Source organism: Colossoma macropomum, unplaced genomic scaffold, assembly GCF_904425465.1.
Source record: "Colossoma macropomum unplaced genomic scaffold, Colossoma_macropomum, whole genome shotgun sequence".
Lineage (NCBI taxonomy): Eukaryota > Metazoa > Chordata > Actinopteri > Characiformes > Serrasalmidae > Colossoma > Colossoma macropomum.
Genome location: NW_023494786.1, coordinates 6681382 through 6697666, shown reverse-complemented (window position 1 = coordinate 6697666; position 16285 = coordinate 6681382). Strand labels below are relative to the sequence as shown.

The 16285-nt window shown below is 40.5% G+C and overlaps 1 protein-coding gene across 1 annotated transcript in view; it reads left to right on the top strand.

Moving 5' to 3' along the window:
• The first annotated feature begins 3736 nt into the window (after positions 1-3736).
• dpf1 (D4, zinc and double PHD fingers family 1) overlaps positions 3737-16285 on the top strand; it is a 59334-nt gene continuing 46785 nt past the window's right edge. Inside the window, exons 1-2 of the mRNA XM_036556744.1 lie at positions 3737-3753; positions 3932-4168. Of these exons, the coding sequence (XP_036412637.1) occupies positions 3737-3753; positions 3932-4168 (254 nt within the window). The remainder of the gene's footprint in view (positions 3754-3931; positions 4169-16285) is intronic.

Here is a 16285-nt window from a genome sequence, read left to right as displayed (position 1 = left end):
GTGCTAAATAATAAATATGATTCTTCATTTGTGAAAATGTGGTTTCTCAAACTTCTCACAACACAAAAATTGTCAACCAGCGCTGACAGCAACCACTGATTGTTCTTCTTTCTGCATCTTCCACCTGGTGCTATACCTCCACTAAATTCAAGCTGCTGCTACACCGTAAAAATGCAGAAGACTCTCTCTGGAGCCAGTGTTTGGTTTATCCATTCTGGGCTACTGTAGAAACATGGCTGCACAACATGGTGGCCTTTGTTGGAAGTGAAGCCGCTCCCTATGTAGATATGAAGGGCTCATTCCAAGCTAACATTTCTTAGTTACGTGTGATTATACACTAATGAAACATGGTTTTGTACACTGTATCCCATTTCTGCTAATAGATCCCCCTAAATCTCACACTGCACCTTTAATGAAGGACTGATCAGCTGAAACAGGTATAGGACAGCAACTATACCAACTGGACTTCCTCATAGAGAGGTTTGAAACGGTTAAGCTAACACTCACACACATCAAATCACAATGTGCTATTTATTTGTCTAAAGTTATAAAGTTAGTGTTTTTTAATAATAAATAAATGATTACTGTCCATGTAAGTAGATTTACATATTTTCTCAGATGCCTAACTGTTCACTTACTATACTGCACTTACCACACTTAGAAGTTCTACAACTGTAGTCCTTCTATTTCTCTGCATAATTTATTAGCCGTCTTTTACTCTGTTCACTAATGGTTGGGACCCCTGCAAGACCACCACTGCGCAGGTAATAGTTGGGTGGTGGATGATTCTAAGCACTGCTTTGACATTGATGTACTACTTGAAATTTTTACACAGCTTAGTGTGACTGCTGGACTGAGGACTTTATGTCTACAAAGCGGACCAACAAGGTAGGAGTGTTTGATAGAGTGGACAGTGAGTGGACAGTGTTTAAAAACTCCAGCAGCACTGCTGTATCTGCTCCACTCGCACCAGCACAACACACACTTACACACCACCACCATATCAGTGTCACTGTAATTGTAGAACTACAAAGTGCATTTATATGATAAGTGGAAGTGATACAATGCACAGTGAGTGTACAAGGTAGGTATACCTAATGAAGTGGCGAGTGAGTGTATAGTACTAAGTAGTTTAATCACTTTTAACATGAAGTGTTTTTAAACATTAACCCTCAATGAATTATGTTAAATAATTAATTATAAATTTTAAAAATAATTTTATTATGATGAATAAAGAAAATAGATGGTATCTAAAGTTAGTGGTGAGTGATCAACAAGTTCTGTATGCTGGGCTGTTTATATGCATGTACTTTTGTATGTACGTTGCCATCATTTGTTAAGTATGTGTTGGCCTAACAACACAGTGTATTTTCTTATATCTACATAATATTACACACAACATCACACAAAATCGAAAACACATTAAAATATAAGAATAAAAATATCTTCTTCTTCTTTTTATATAACTAACTTATTACACAGGGACCAGCTAGTTACTATTAGTATCCTTCTGAAAGCTATGCATCCAGATGCAGATGATCCACTGTAGCCTGTTTGATATTATTATTATTATCATTATTATTATTACATTTTTTCATTGTTTCTCTTTCTAGTCCATTAAACTGAGTTAGTCAGAGTGGTTTGATGTGAAATGCTCTACAGAAAAGATACAGGATTATTCACAGTGGTGGTGTTAGGAACCAGATGTCTGAAGAGTTTAATGCCCCCTCACAGGAAGTCATTACATGGAATGTTTATAAATACGCTGCCAGACATGCATTTTTGGGCTATTTTTAAAAATCTATTTATGGCACATGCAGGACATTGTAACGCAAAATAGTCCCCAAACAGAACTTGTTTTTTCAGAATTAACACTATTTTACCCTCACCAGCGTTATATATAAATTTCAGAAGTCATGTGTATGTCCACTGCTCATTTTCGATAGTAAATCAAATAGCATATACTTGTGTTGTAGACATCATAACCCCTGGTTCTCATCACACCACTGTAAAGTCATCAGAGTCATTGATTTCTCTCAACCAGTGAATTATGCAGAAATTTAGAGAAAATCAGGGGACTTCCCCTTTAAGGCCTCTGAACTGAGTTTTGTGTGCATCAGGGAGGAAAATGTGTGAGTTAGCAGAAAGTTGTATACTTGTGTCTAAAACATCACCATCAGCAAGAACTTGTATATTTATTGAATAGAAAATGGCTTCTTGTCCCATTTTCAGCTGGCCTTTTTAAAAATGCAGTAGACTCACCGGCTCCATCTGCTGGACAAAAAGGCCTCTGGGCTGATCCATTTGAACTACTGCGTGTAGATGTCATGTTTGAATTCAAGAAAAGCGGTGACAAAATATGTCTTAACATGTTTCTGACAGCTTTCACTGGCAGAAGTGTGCTGTGATCAGGATAGTTTTGAAAAGTCTGGATTCACACTAGAACTCCTGTCCCAGCTGCAGGAGCTGTTTTTGTGCCAACTGTGGCCTCTTACATCAGCAGCAGAGACACAGTAATGTCTGATAAACACTCATTATTATTCCAGATAACCAAAACATTATAATGGCATTTATTGGTTCTTTAATTATAACTCAGCACTCTCTCGTTCTGAGTAGCTGAACAGTGTACTGTCATCTCATGCTACTCCAGATGTTTGCTCCAGGTGGTGCCATAGAATCCAACAAGTTATAGCAGACTCAGGGCTGCACTGCATAGACCTGAGAGACAAAAGCACAAACACTCTTGCTCTCTCCCACTCTCTCTATCTCTCTCGCTTTCTCAGAAAAATAGAAAGACAGCAATCAGATAGAACAAAAACAGATGATTCCTAATAAGGTATTAATTCTAAAGGCATCTGTTTTGTTTCATACTGTTATCATTTGTGCTGTTCTTTAAGTACATTGTTAAGTATTCATATTTTTATTAAGTATATACAGAAAATGTACAAAAATTGTGACCATCAGATAAACTGTGCTTTCTTCTTTGAGAGAGAGGAGAAAATCAAGCTGCATCAGATCTGAAAAAATCCACAGGTGTTTCTGTCCATCCTTCCACTGTGAGAAGACAACTTAGCGCTAGGAGTCTGAAAGGGTGTGTAGCTGACAAAGAAGCCTTTACTGAGAAATGGAAACAGACAAATGAAACAAAGAAACTGAAACAAAGAAACAAAGAAAATAGCCTGTCTACCCCAGAGTCCAGACCTCAACATCACTGAATGTGTTTGGGATTACTTGGATTGTGAGAAGCAGAAAACACACCCAAGTTCTAAGACTGAACTTTTGAAGTGTGAGAAAAATAATCCTGCAAGTGTCCTAGAAAAACCGAGCCCAAGTCTTCTGAAAAAGAATGGAAGCTGTAATAAAGGCAAAGTGTGGACAAACTAAATACTGATAAATTTGATATTTCATTCAGTTGTTGTGTTTTTGGTGTCGTTTTTTTGTTAAATAAATGTTACATACCTGCTTTTTGTGTGCACATGTTCTGCTTTGCATACACACACACACACACACACACACACACACACACATATACATACACTCTCAGAAAAAAAAGGTATGTAACTGTCACTGGGGTGGAACCCTTCGAGGGTACATCTCAGTACCACACACTCCTTCTTGTCTCCATTCTTTTAGTTTTATTGTTCTGTTTTAAACCATTAGGTTATGAAAAGGTATAAATATGTATCTTTCTCCTGGGACAAACTTACGTAAAGGACACAGCTGGACCTTAAAACCGATGGTGTACCTTTCAGGGTACATTTGCTTTGTTTGTACCGTGATGAATGAAACATGTACCTGCACAGCGCCTTTATTTCTGACAGTGTAGACACATACAGAGCCCAGCAGTCCAACCTTGACTTTACAGTCCATGTTTTGGCTCCGAGGCGGGACTGCTGGACACTTAAACCGAGAGACATTCTGGTCGTTGTAGTATAGACCCGTCGCCCGCTTTAACACAGCCCGCAATAAAAAACTACATTTCCCCTGCCGTGCGAGTCGCGAATCGCGCTCCTATTGGCTGGCTCGTCCAGCCGCAGCCCCAGAGAATGAATGAAATTGAAATTGCTGGTATATTAGGACGCTTCATGTACAATACCGGGGATCTGCAGCCTTACATTGTATCATTCTATATCAAAATGGCCACAGCGGTCCAAAACCCTCTGAAATCGTAAGTTAAACATTTTCATCTTTTCTCATTGATTTTTCTGGGGAGTGAGAAAAAGAACTCGCTGTTGGGAATATTCAGAATTACGGAGAATCGCTTTAAACCCAGAGAAAAGTCAGTGTTACCGGCAGGATTTTCAGGCTGTGCTGATGCGCTGTAATGTAGTGCGAAGGAACCGGAGCGCAGGCTGATGTTTCAGCATCTCGCCGAACACGTTCTGGTTCCGAGAGGCAGAGGTGGTCGTTATTATTTCCCAGCCGTTTTTTTTGCGTACGGCCGATATGGAGGAATGTTGAAGCGGCTTTTAATGTGACCCGGCGTCCTCCCGTTCAATACATCGATCGCGGTGAACTTGCTTGAGGACTCGGCGAGTTTTAGTCGCGTTTGTCTCGAACGGAGGAGAGTGTTTCCCCCCCGGTTCAGCGGGTAATTTCACCTGTGTGCATTGTGTGAGGAGCCACAGCGTTCATTGGTATGCTGGCTGTGGTAACACCGGCTACTGTGGGAATCCAGGTCCCCTCGTCTTCCTCTTCCTCCTCTTCTTCTTCTTTTTTACTGAGCTTAAATTTGAAAAATGGCCCCCACGACCAACTCTTCTTGTGTATGAACCAGAGAGTGCTAACAGTGCAGAGTGACAGCTGTTTTCGTGGGCGATATTTGGGCTAGCCTAGCTTAAATTTCATCCGCTCTCTTCTGGCATGCGAGCAACTAGCAGCCCAAACACTGAGGGAGATGCAGCAGCGGACGTTCAGTCAAGTTTTCATTAGATTCCTTTGTGTGGAGTGACAGCAGAAACGGCTCGGCAGGCGGGCAGGTTCCCGGTGCTTTGAGCAGCTCTGAGGCAGAGACCTGCTCGAAGGGCTCATGCTGCACATTTCTGTATTTCCACATTTCCACAATTCACTAAATATGTTCTGTGTTCCTTGTATTCCGTGTGGTGAGGATGCGAGGCAGCAGCGGCAGCAGCGTGTGTTGGAGCTGCTTCTGTAAGTGAAATGGAGCAGACTGGAGACATTTGGTATAAATCCTGACAGAAAATTGAGGAGGATAAGCACCTTTTTCTACGTGCCTCGCATTGGGAAGCACAAGGTGCAGGTCTGGCTCAGTTTGACTTGAGGCAGCCGTGTTAAGACAATTCCCTGACTGTAATCCTAGTTATTCTGGTTAGTAAGTAATGGAGAGTTAGTCTACAGTGGTTTTGTAGTCAAACACATGTCTATTTTTTCTTCCATGCAAATATTCTTGCCTGAATAGCACAGTAAGAGCAGTCCTGGATGAAGGATGACAACAAAAGATGGAAAGTTGCCCTCAGCCAACTGATCTCCAGTGGTTTGCTCTTGTTTTCGGAGGCTACAGTTGTGTAAAATATGAGGGGAGCAGGTGAAACCCAGCGGACTGATTTCACTGGTCAGTTTTTGGAATGAAGCATGCTGTCCAGTCATAAACTCTCCTTTAGGCCTGTTCCAATATAGAGGCTACGTCTCAGCTCATTTATGCATTCACATAAAAAAAACACAAAAATCCAAAGATAGGACAAAGGAAAGGGCTGTTACGGGTGCACAGTAGCTGATTTATTCTGACATGTCGACCTTCAGTGACCGTACTCCAAGGACCTAGTTAAAATGCAGTATAGTTTTGGAACAGTAAGTTAGGCAGGAAGGTTTTTTTTAGGATGTTCATTGTATGCAGCACAGACTTAGCAGAGTCTTTCTAAAAGATTGGGGTGACTGGATAACTGACGATGCGTTAACAGACATCCGTCCCCGAAACTGACAGCACTTCACTGGGAATCTTAACCTTTTCCACTGGATTAGTCTTCCTTTAATCTCTGTCCCTCCTTTCATTCGTTCTCCTTTTTCCGACTTGAGAAGTCCAGCCTTGCAATGCTATTTTTTCCTGCTTGTCTGCTGGGCTTCACAGTTCAATTTTGAGCATTTCACTGGTTTGACTGGAATCATTTAATGGTCTTTCTCTCAATGGGTTCTTCTCAGCATTCATGTCTCACTTTCTATTGGTCAGTTTTCCCATTTCTTCCAATCTCAGGCCACCTATTGTGGTGGATGATGTCCCTGTCTCTCCCAGTCCCTTCATCCAAGGCAGGATGCTGTCTGCGGACGGTTCTGATAGTTATTCCGCTTTGCCTCACCGATTTGAGGGAAATGAATTCTATACCGTTCCGTGCTGCTCAGCCACTCCTTACGAAGGCCCAGCATCAAGTGCACTAAAGCCTAACAGTGAATCCCTCATTCTGAGTCTTTCCTTCTGCCATTCTCCTCTGCCCCCCTCCCCATCAACCCCTATTTTATTTGTTTGCTTAACATGAACTAGAATCCTGCAGGGACTCTTTCTGAAGCTGGTGGGCTGTTCTCTCCATCATTCCTTTTTTATTTTTCAGAGATATTCTTTGTCTTCACCACAAGGAGAGAGAGAGAGAGAGAGAGAAATGGAGGGAGAGAGAGATAGGTATTTTTAGCTCTATGACCTATTTCTCCAAAGCTACCTAACTGACTGTCAGTCATTGCGCTGGAGCTCAGGGACCTCATGTTGAATAGTCACCGTCAGTAGGCCACATGCACTAAAGTGCGTTGAGTTCCACCTCAACGGAAGCGAGCGATTGCGTAGAGTGGGAGCGTAGGGTGCAGACCTTGGTGAAACTCCGTTCAGCTGTAGGCAGGTGGGACTACTTGTGGGAAGAGCATCAGACGAGCCGGGGAATGGCTCAGTGTTCGGGAAAGGCGAAGGAAGAAAGAGGGAGGGTGTCAGTTCCTGGTGATTCAGTATAATCAGCATGAAGATCACAGCCAAACTGTTTAGAATGAGCCCTGGAGATGCAAAGTGTTTAAACATGAATATTAATAATGATCTAGGCTAGCGCTTTCTTTAGCTTCTTTTGTTTGAAACCAAATTCCACCTCTTTTAGTGCTTGGACCCCTAGCCTTTCTTAAGCTTTTGGTGCCCTCACAGGAGGGGCTTTTCTCAGACGCATACCTCATTGAACTGAACAGGGCAGTTTGATTGAAAGGGTTCTTCCATGCAACAACACAACTGTAGACTGGTCTCCGCAGAGAATGCCTACAGGGCAGGCCTTTAAACAAACAGATCTAACAAATGTTCCTTCCAGTGCTTCAGCTGCAGCATAAAAGCAGTAAGAAATCATGTTTGTAATCCTTTTTCAACGTGCATCTGTGCTCTCCGAGTACTTTTGATTTCTGATAGTGTATTGTGTGTGTAATTACTTGCAGTCTACAGTGTAGTGGTCCATTTTTGAGTGTGTGGGTGTGTCGCATGTTCACTGCCTGTATTTTTCTACATCTGTGCTTATTTTTCAACCAGCTGAACATCAAGAATCTGCTTAAAATGTCCGCGTTGGTGTGCCCTGTACATTTGAATCTTTTTGGGCTGCTATAGCCTGCTTGGTGTGTGTTGCTGAGAGTTGATGCGCGGTGTGCATGTGCGTGTGTGTGTCAGTGCGAATCAGCCTGTGCATTTTAGAGTCGTAGAGCAATGCAGAACTCAAGTCCGGCCGCTCAAACGCCATTCCATCAGAGGAGCTTTATAGCTCTTCTACTTTGGCTGTTATTACGTGGATGGATCCTCTACCCTGACCCTCAAACATTATTAAAGTGCTGGAAAAAAATCCTCTCCACACTGACCAAACAGTCTCCACTGGCCTTTTTCACTGGGGATCCATATGCGTAGTTCTTGTAGGAGGCCAGAAATGGCCTGATATTGGTCTGAATGGAGTGATGTGAAGACATCACCAAAGAAAACAAACCAAATCTGAATGCTTGTTGAGAGGCAGACTGATGATGCTTTGAAGGAACCATTGAACAGGTGCCTATGAGTCAGAAAGCAGAGAGAAAGCTAAGAGAATGCCATATAGACTAAACAGCGGACGGCAAACTTGGAGTGTGATTGCCGTACTCCATAAAAAAGGTTCCAGATCCCTTCTTTATGGACCCTACACTCTGTACACTTTTGTGTTATCATCTGTTGACACATCTGATCGATTATTGACTGGTAGGTTAAATCAAGTGTATTTAATAAGGGATGAGAACCATTGGTCTAGTCTATTACTCCAAAAAGTAAAACAGGTTTGATTAGGGAAAACACAAACAATGTGCAAAGTAAGGAGTCTCTGTGATTAAGAATGGGAACCATTGGCTGATTGGTGTATTAGGTAATAGACTGGACTGTGAACCTATGTTTGCATTTCCCCTACTACAACACATCTGATTGATCACTGGATAATGATTTTGAGTTTTCTGCATTGTGTTGTAACAGTTCAAACCAACATATAGAATAAACATGCTTTGCCTCAGAAGGAATAGGAACCCACTTCCATGTGCACATTCGGCAGTGTGCTTGAGATGACGGCTAGTCTTGCTTGTACTGCTGCAGGTCACTGATTGAGAGTGAGGCTGGACATCAGGAACATGTCCCTGCACTGGCCGCAATTTATGGATGCAAGCGGGCTGTGCCAGCAAAAGCCCAACAGTATATCAGCATAATGGGCAAATGTTTCAGAGGATTTTTAGTAATAGATAAGAATTCTGCATATTGGTATATCGACATCACATACACTGATGAGAAAGCAGCGTCTAAGCACAAATGCTGTCGCAAGGAAACTGGATGCTACGTGCTGTGTATGTGTGTTTATTGTGTAGTGGAAAGTGTATATCTGTGCAGTTCTGCACAGTACTGGCTTTCTTAGCCAGTTGCAACAGATTTACTGAACTGAAATGTACAAACATACAAATAGAGGGAGCTACTAAAATTAGTATAGTGCAGTATAGTTTTGAAATCCTGTTGAACTGACATTCTAACTCTCAGGATATGTAGACCAACCTTATTTGTTGACATTATACTATATATCATTCAGTCCTAGTAAATAATATGAGGTTCTGACACATTTTAACATTGAGACATAAGACTATAAAACTTCCTTACAGCAAACATGGTCATTTTTGTCCTAATATTAAGAAAATAAAGCTGAGTTACACACACTTGCATGCATATAGTAAATTATTGGAAATATTCATAAATAGCGCATAGTTGAGGCCGCACTAGTAACATAATAAAGTTGGAGAATATGACTTGAATAGTGTAACACTCTGAATCTTCTGCACCTCAGTAAGCTGGTTATCTTCAGAACACAGGGATAGTGCTCTGGCACATCTGTAGCGAGAAAGAGAGAGAGAGCAAGAGAGAAAGAGAGAGATGAAGAAAGAACAAGATAAATCATTTGACTGGTAGAGTAGTGAGAGAGGGAGGGAGAGGTGGAGGTGGTGGGTGAAAGAAAGGGAGGAGTGCTTGAAAATTGCATAGTGTAATTCCAGTAGCGATGGGGGATGGGTGTGTGTGTAGATCACCCCTCTAAACAGTCCCAGAAAGGCCCCGGACCAGACCAGCGACTGATGCTACGGCTGGATTACTCACACCTCTGTGCATATTCATTCATTCCTGACTCTCTGCATCTGCAGTGTTGAGTACCTGACATGCCCTGATAGGCAGATAAACAGATAACTTCTGGACACAGATAGTCCATTTCTGGGAATTTGCCTTTGGCTTTAGCTACATCGCACCACAAGACACATTTAAAGAAAAACAATAGAAAAGCATTTTTAAGCATTTGTAACAGAAAATGTTTGACATGCTCTGCTGTAGGTTGTAAGATTTTCAACTAGAATTTATTAAAGGTAATAAACAAAGTTAGAGCTGATCTGATACCGAATATTGTTATGTGATTGATATTAGAAAATGCTGGATCAGTCACAAATCTAGCCTGAAACAGTACAGAATTGCTTGCCACACTGCAAAACACAAAGCGAGGTAAAGTAAATCACATTATAACATCACAAACCACATGATAACCTCACATGGTGAGAGTAAAGGTGGTAGTGTAGTGTTTAAGTACTTTGAGAATGGTGTATACATTTCTGAATATCATATGAAATGTTCTGAAGTGCTGTTGTGCCACCTTTAGTAATAAACCGAAGTTCTTACAGGGCTACAAGTGTGACCACAATAACATTACTGGTTGTAATTGTTTTGTTAATATATAATAATATCACTCTTATTTGGATCTGATGAAAGTTCTACATCTTTTGCTTGTTTTACTCAATTGCATATATTTACTTAAATAACATATATCAGCAGATGTTTTGTACTTAACTGTTATTTCAAATGATATTTGATGATGTATTTATTAAACTCCAGAAGAGCAGAATGTTAAAGTGATGTTGGGCTGCTGGGCCAAAATATGTGCATTTTATTCATTTACTGCATTTGTAACCTTTTACAAAAATAGTATTTTCTCTGTCATGCTAATTCTGGTGTATGTAGTCACAATTTTTACATTTTATAGATGTTTATATGTCTGCATCAACATTGGGATCAGCAGATAAGTTGTGTATAAAAGTTTAGGTGACTATACCTTTTAAAAAAAAGCCACATCCTCTACAGAGAACACACTTCTGTACACATTTACTGTTTATTTGCTGAATTGAACAAATTGGTTAAAATATCAGAAAAAGGAACATAAAATGTGGTCTGTGCAAAAGTTATGGCACATTTTATATATATATATATACTGAATATATATATATATATATATATATTCAGTATCTTAAACTCCTATACATACAAATTGTGCACTAAAGTTTATTACCTGTGAAGGAGTTATTTTCATTTAGAAAATTAACAAAGCATGTCATTTGGCCAGGGATATTCAACTGTTCAACTGTACATACATTAAAAATTTCAGATATCATCACTGGATGCCCAGAGCTTCCATATTGGTGCATCTCTAATTTCACTGTTCAGCACTAGAGCAGTTCACTACAGTGAAGTTTTGCCTCCTCTACTGACAAACCATCTCCTCTAGAGGGAGCCCTCTAATTCTGTTAAGGGGGAAACTCTGTTAATTGAGACTAATTGGAGCGTTGCTGGTGAGGCGTTGGGCGATGCGGTCAGTAAGTTGCAAGCTGTGATTTTGGGGGTCATATCATTGTCTGTTTTGGACTGTGCGTTCCGTCGTCCTCTTTACTGGCCCAGATTAAAATAGGTTAGAGGAGAGGGCTTCTTTGTGTATGTGTGTGTGTCAGTGAGTTGCTACCTTTGAGGGTCGTACCTCTGCCTCTGCCTCTGCCTGGCACCGGGACTCTGATGCTCCTAGCTATTTGCTACCCACTTCTCTCTGCTTTTGATTTTACCCAATCATCCCCCTTCATTTGCCTTGTGTCAAGACTGTGTGTTTTTTTTTTTCTTTTTCTTTTCTTTCTTTTTTTTTTTACGAACTGGGCAAAAGGCACCCCCATCCTCGAGGCTCCCTTTGTTTATTCCTTTGTCTTGTCAGGCGTGTTGTTCACATGCTCAAACGTGAGCACAGATGATGATCATGTTGCTGTTGCACATTCTTATACGTGATTTTTGCCATTGAGAACAAACCCCCAAGGATGCAGATGCGACCTAAAATAGCTCTGTGAGTTGACAAGAGCAGTGAATTAGAATTCGGAGCCTTTTTCTTTGCACCAAGCTGACTTTACATGCTGCCAGCATGGCGACAACTACCGCTTGCCACTCTGCTGTGACTTTGAATTATGAGTTATAATGAACTCAATGTAATCAAAGCAAAAGAGTAATTGCTGAAGATGCTTGCTGATTTGATCTGCGTCACCCGTTGCTGGCAAAAACTGACGTCTGCTTTTAAAGGTACTATGTGCCATTATAAACACCAGCCCCTTCATGGCACCTTACTATAGAAACCATTCATGCTAGTCTAAAGCCAGGGTGACACTAATTGATCCCACCCCCCTCGATTTTAGCGCTGATTCTAATGAAACGTATGAGTGTGAATAAAACAAATGCAGCATCTAAATAAAGGAAAATTGCAAACAGACATTTAAATGTGGAGTGAAGCTTTTTAATGCAGGTGCACAGCCGAGTTCCTGTACAACGAAAACTCTAAAACTATCACATACTGATCAAGTGTCACATCCATGACCATCACCTAAATGTGGTTTATCTGTTTCTTCTTTACTGTGTCACAGCAAATGGCACCACAAACATCAGCAGCACAAGCTGCTGTAAGTTTGGTTTGTCTGCGTCTCCACTGTCAGAAGCAGCTTAACTGTACAGGTACAAACAAGACAATGTATGGAGTCAATACTTAAAAACTATAATTGCACTGGAATACGATACAGTTACGTTGCCTAGCTAATGGTACTGAAGATGTACCTTTGAGGGCTCCACCAGTGACAGTTCAGTAACTTTTTTCCTGAGAGTGCATAAGAGTATGAGTAGTGATATTTGACAAAAATCAGTCACTAAGCGTGAGATTCAATTCTCAGTCTTTTTATAATCTGTTGTGTTATGTAGTAACCCAGAGGCTTACCTGAAAGCTACACTGTGTGAGTTTGGAGGATTTGGAGACCTCTCTGGTGGAAATGTGTAATTGCACACAGTGTGCGGAAAAATGTTTTGGAACGTGGGTTGTGCTTCTATGGGAGGCAAATCCAGCCAAAAAAGAAATGAAAATTAAAACCATAAAATGAAAATGCAAACCTCTTTTTGCCATTTCTTTTTCCGAACATGACAGACTCGAAGTCGTTTAGCTTGAGGAATGATGCCGTTCTGACTCGGAGGTCTAAGGATGTCCCAAAATGTACCCCGTAGCCCCGCCTAGTGCTAATTAACATATATTTGCATGTTGGTCAGTTTGAAAACGAAATCGAAAAGTGGAAAATGTAAAGTAAATGACCAGCAGGTGGCGCCGACGTTCGTTTGTATTTGCCTTTTCATTCTGACACTTAAAGCGCGTCGACGCCGAAAACTGAATCACAAACTGTCACTTTGCTGTTGATTTATCAGTTTTGCATTTTCATTTTCATTTTGTCAGATATGCAGCTGATAGATGTGAAAAAAAAATAAGAACGTGAACACTGCATTTTGATTTTAGTTTTGACACGTATTCTGCATTTCATGGAGAAAAGCCAAAGCCAAAGTGAAGCTTGGATTTTCTTTTCTCTCTTAGCTTTTTCATTTTAGATTTGGCCATGAAAAACCCAGAATAACGACTAAAATGAAATGACAAATAGCTGTTTTGCATTTATTTTTATTTTTGTCACAAATGGCTCGTGCTCATATGAAAAATGAAATTGCAAATGTAGGCATTTCATTTCATTTTCAATTTTGGCAGGATATTTGCGCAGATGTTTGGAAAAAGAAATGGCAAAAAGAGGTCTGCATTTTCATTTTATGGTTTTAATTTTCATTTCTTTTTTGGCTGGATTTGCCTTCCATAGTGCTTCAGACCTCTTTCTTGAGTGGATGACTCTGATAATTGCAAGCACGTTGAAAGAGCGTTCAAAGAGGACTCGGTCAAAACTGAAGATATAAATGAATTATTTGCTATTGTCATCATATCTTCATCAGTATGATGTTGATTTTGCATTTGAGAGCTAAACATTGAGCCAGACCTTCTTTCTGAGCCTGTGCATGTGACGTTAATACGTAAAAACTCCACGCACACCATATTATACTCAGTGACTCAGTAATGCTACTTCTTTCAGTTTTAATAAACAAATCTTACATAGTGCAGCTTTAAGGTTCTACATGACCTTTAAAGTCATCATTCAGTAAAAGGTCAAATTTCCGCGATTTACGCTCAAATGTAGTCCATCAGTTAAGACATGTTTGGTGTCCAAAGTTTGCTTTTTTAGGAGCTCTGATGTAGCTGGAAAGTAATGGAGGCTTCTGAACTGCTGGCCTTAATCATCATTTTCTTTACTTGCCTCATTAGTAAACATAAGGCACAAAACACATGTTTGGCTAATCAACTGCGTTTGGAGAAAATTGTGTACATTTGCAAAACTATTGCTTTAATTCTAGCCTCTTTGCTTAAACCAGAGAGGAAAACAGCATTCATCAGGTAACGTGGAGTGTGCAGCCTGATGAGCCTGCCGCTGCTCCTAGCCACTCTGGCCTATTTTCGCTGTGTTTTCTCATACAGTCAGTTCTCAGGCATCCTCCAGCAAAAACACTTTACCGAGCTTTCAAGGGCACACAGGCACAGCATAACATAATGAGATTGTGTGGAGAAGCAACCAAATCGAGAGCGGCCATTTTCTACAGCTGTCAACTTATTATTGAAAGGCTGAGTTATTCAGAGCGCTCCAGGAACAGGGCGGAGGGAGGAGGACGGGTGGAGGGAGGGGTTTGTGTTCTGATTGGGAATGGCGTGAATGAGGAGGAGCTTTACATGGGAACCTCAGGACCAGCAGCTTTGTATATGTGCCTTTTTTTCCTTTTTCTTCAGCTTTGAGATTTAGTGTGGCCGCTTTTAAGTCTGTGCATTTTTCCACATCACACACTCGATATTTTAAAGGCTTGAGCATGCGTTTGTATGAGTGTGTTAGTGGTTCAAAGACATTTTTTGAAAGACTGATTCTGATAACAAGCACTTTGTTGACTGGTACTGGGTACTGGTGCCAATACATCTTGTGATTTGCAAATAGGTTGGAACAAAAGGCTCCTGCAAAACAGTGGTGCTGCGTTAAATAAAAAAGATGAATTGGTTGCGATGTAGAAATTTGTGGAGATGAGAACCAAGAACATGCAAAACAACAGACTCAAGATTAGAAAATGTAACACTGTTTCTGAGTCCCGAAATGTGTTTTTATGTTTACATCAAAATGATGTAATGAAAATTGGCTACAGCAACAGAGTACTGATAGATCCACATGTACACTCTAATAACTGAACATGTTCTGTAAATAAACTAAAGAATATTTAGAAAGTCTGAGATTAATAAGACCCCAACAGTTAATGTGCTGTGCATCTGTCAGCACAATGCGCTCACAGCATGCGGAGCAGGCAACTGCTTGCAAAAGTTAATGGAAGAGCGTTAACACTGTCGTGCAGATTGACAATCAGAATGGAATTGACAAAATCATGATAGTTGTGGTCAGCGTAGATATAGTTTAGACATCAGATGCTCTATATCCCTTCTAGGCTCCTAGGCCAAGTCAGGCCCATAACACAGTCCTCTTCAGCCTGTGAAATGATTTTAATTTTCTATTCTTAACAGCCCGTTTCACCATGATATGCACTACAGTGCCCAGCATGCACTGCAACATAGTGTGCTTTCTGACCCCCTGCCCCCAAACAACAATCTGTGGGCCAGTGGTTACAAAAAAAGAAAAGATGCCTGATGTCTAAAAAACTACCTAAAACAATTCATTTTTATTTAGAATCATTTTTCAATAAGTACTATGTTGCAGTTTTGGCATATTTTGAATAAACAGTTGGCAAAATATTAAGTAAAAATGAAATAATAAAAACACAGCTGAGATTTTTTAAAATGGCTCTTTTAGTGGTTGAATTTGACACCCCCTGCTCTATGTGTATCTATGTGTGGGTGACTGCGGTTTTCCAGCTTGTAGCATAGAAGCTGCATGCTTTATTTTAAAAGCACTTCACAGATTTACATGATTAAGGCGGATATTATGTGGTGATTGGAAAAAAACTGTGAGCTCTGGCAAATACTGTGAGTTTTGGTTGAATTTGTGTCAATTATCACAATTGCAAGATCGCTAATTCCTGGAGGTTCTGCTATTTACAGCCTCTTTTTAACTGATCTAAATCGTATGTGTTGATATATGTAGTTGTTCTGTGTTTTAGGTGTCAAACAGTCAGTGTTGAGGGTGATTACCCAAAATAGTTATCCATTACAAATGACTAAGTAACTTCTCTCAAACTGTAATGGTATTCACTTACTTCAAAAGAACATGTCCGTTTCAGGTGATGTAACCGTCACTGCCCATGTACACGATATGGACAAAAATATTGGGACACACCTCATCATCATTGAATTTAGGTGTTTCGTTCAGTCCCATTGCCACAGGTGTATAAAATCAAGCACCTAGCCATGCAGTCTGCCTTTACAAACATTTGTGAAAGAATGGGTTGTTCTAAAGAACCCTCTGAATTTGAGCATGATACTGTAATAGGACGCCACAGAAACCTCCACTGGCATTACATCAGCACAAAGCTGTGCATCTGGAGCTTCATCGCATGGGTTTCATGGCTGAGCAGCTGCATGCCAGCCTTACATAACCA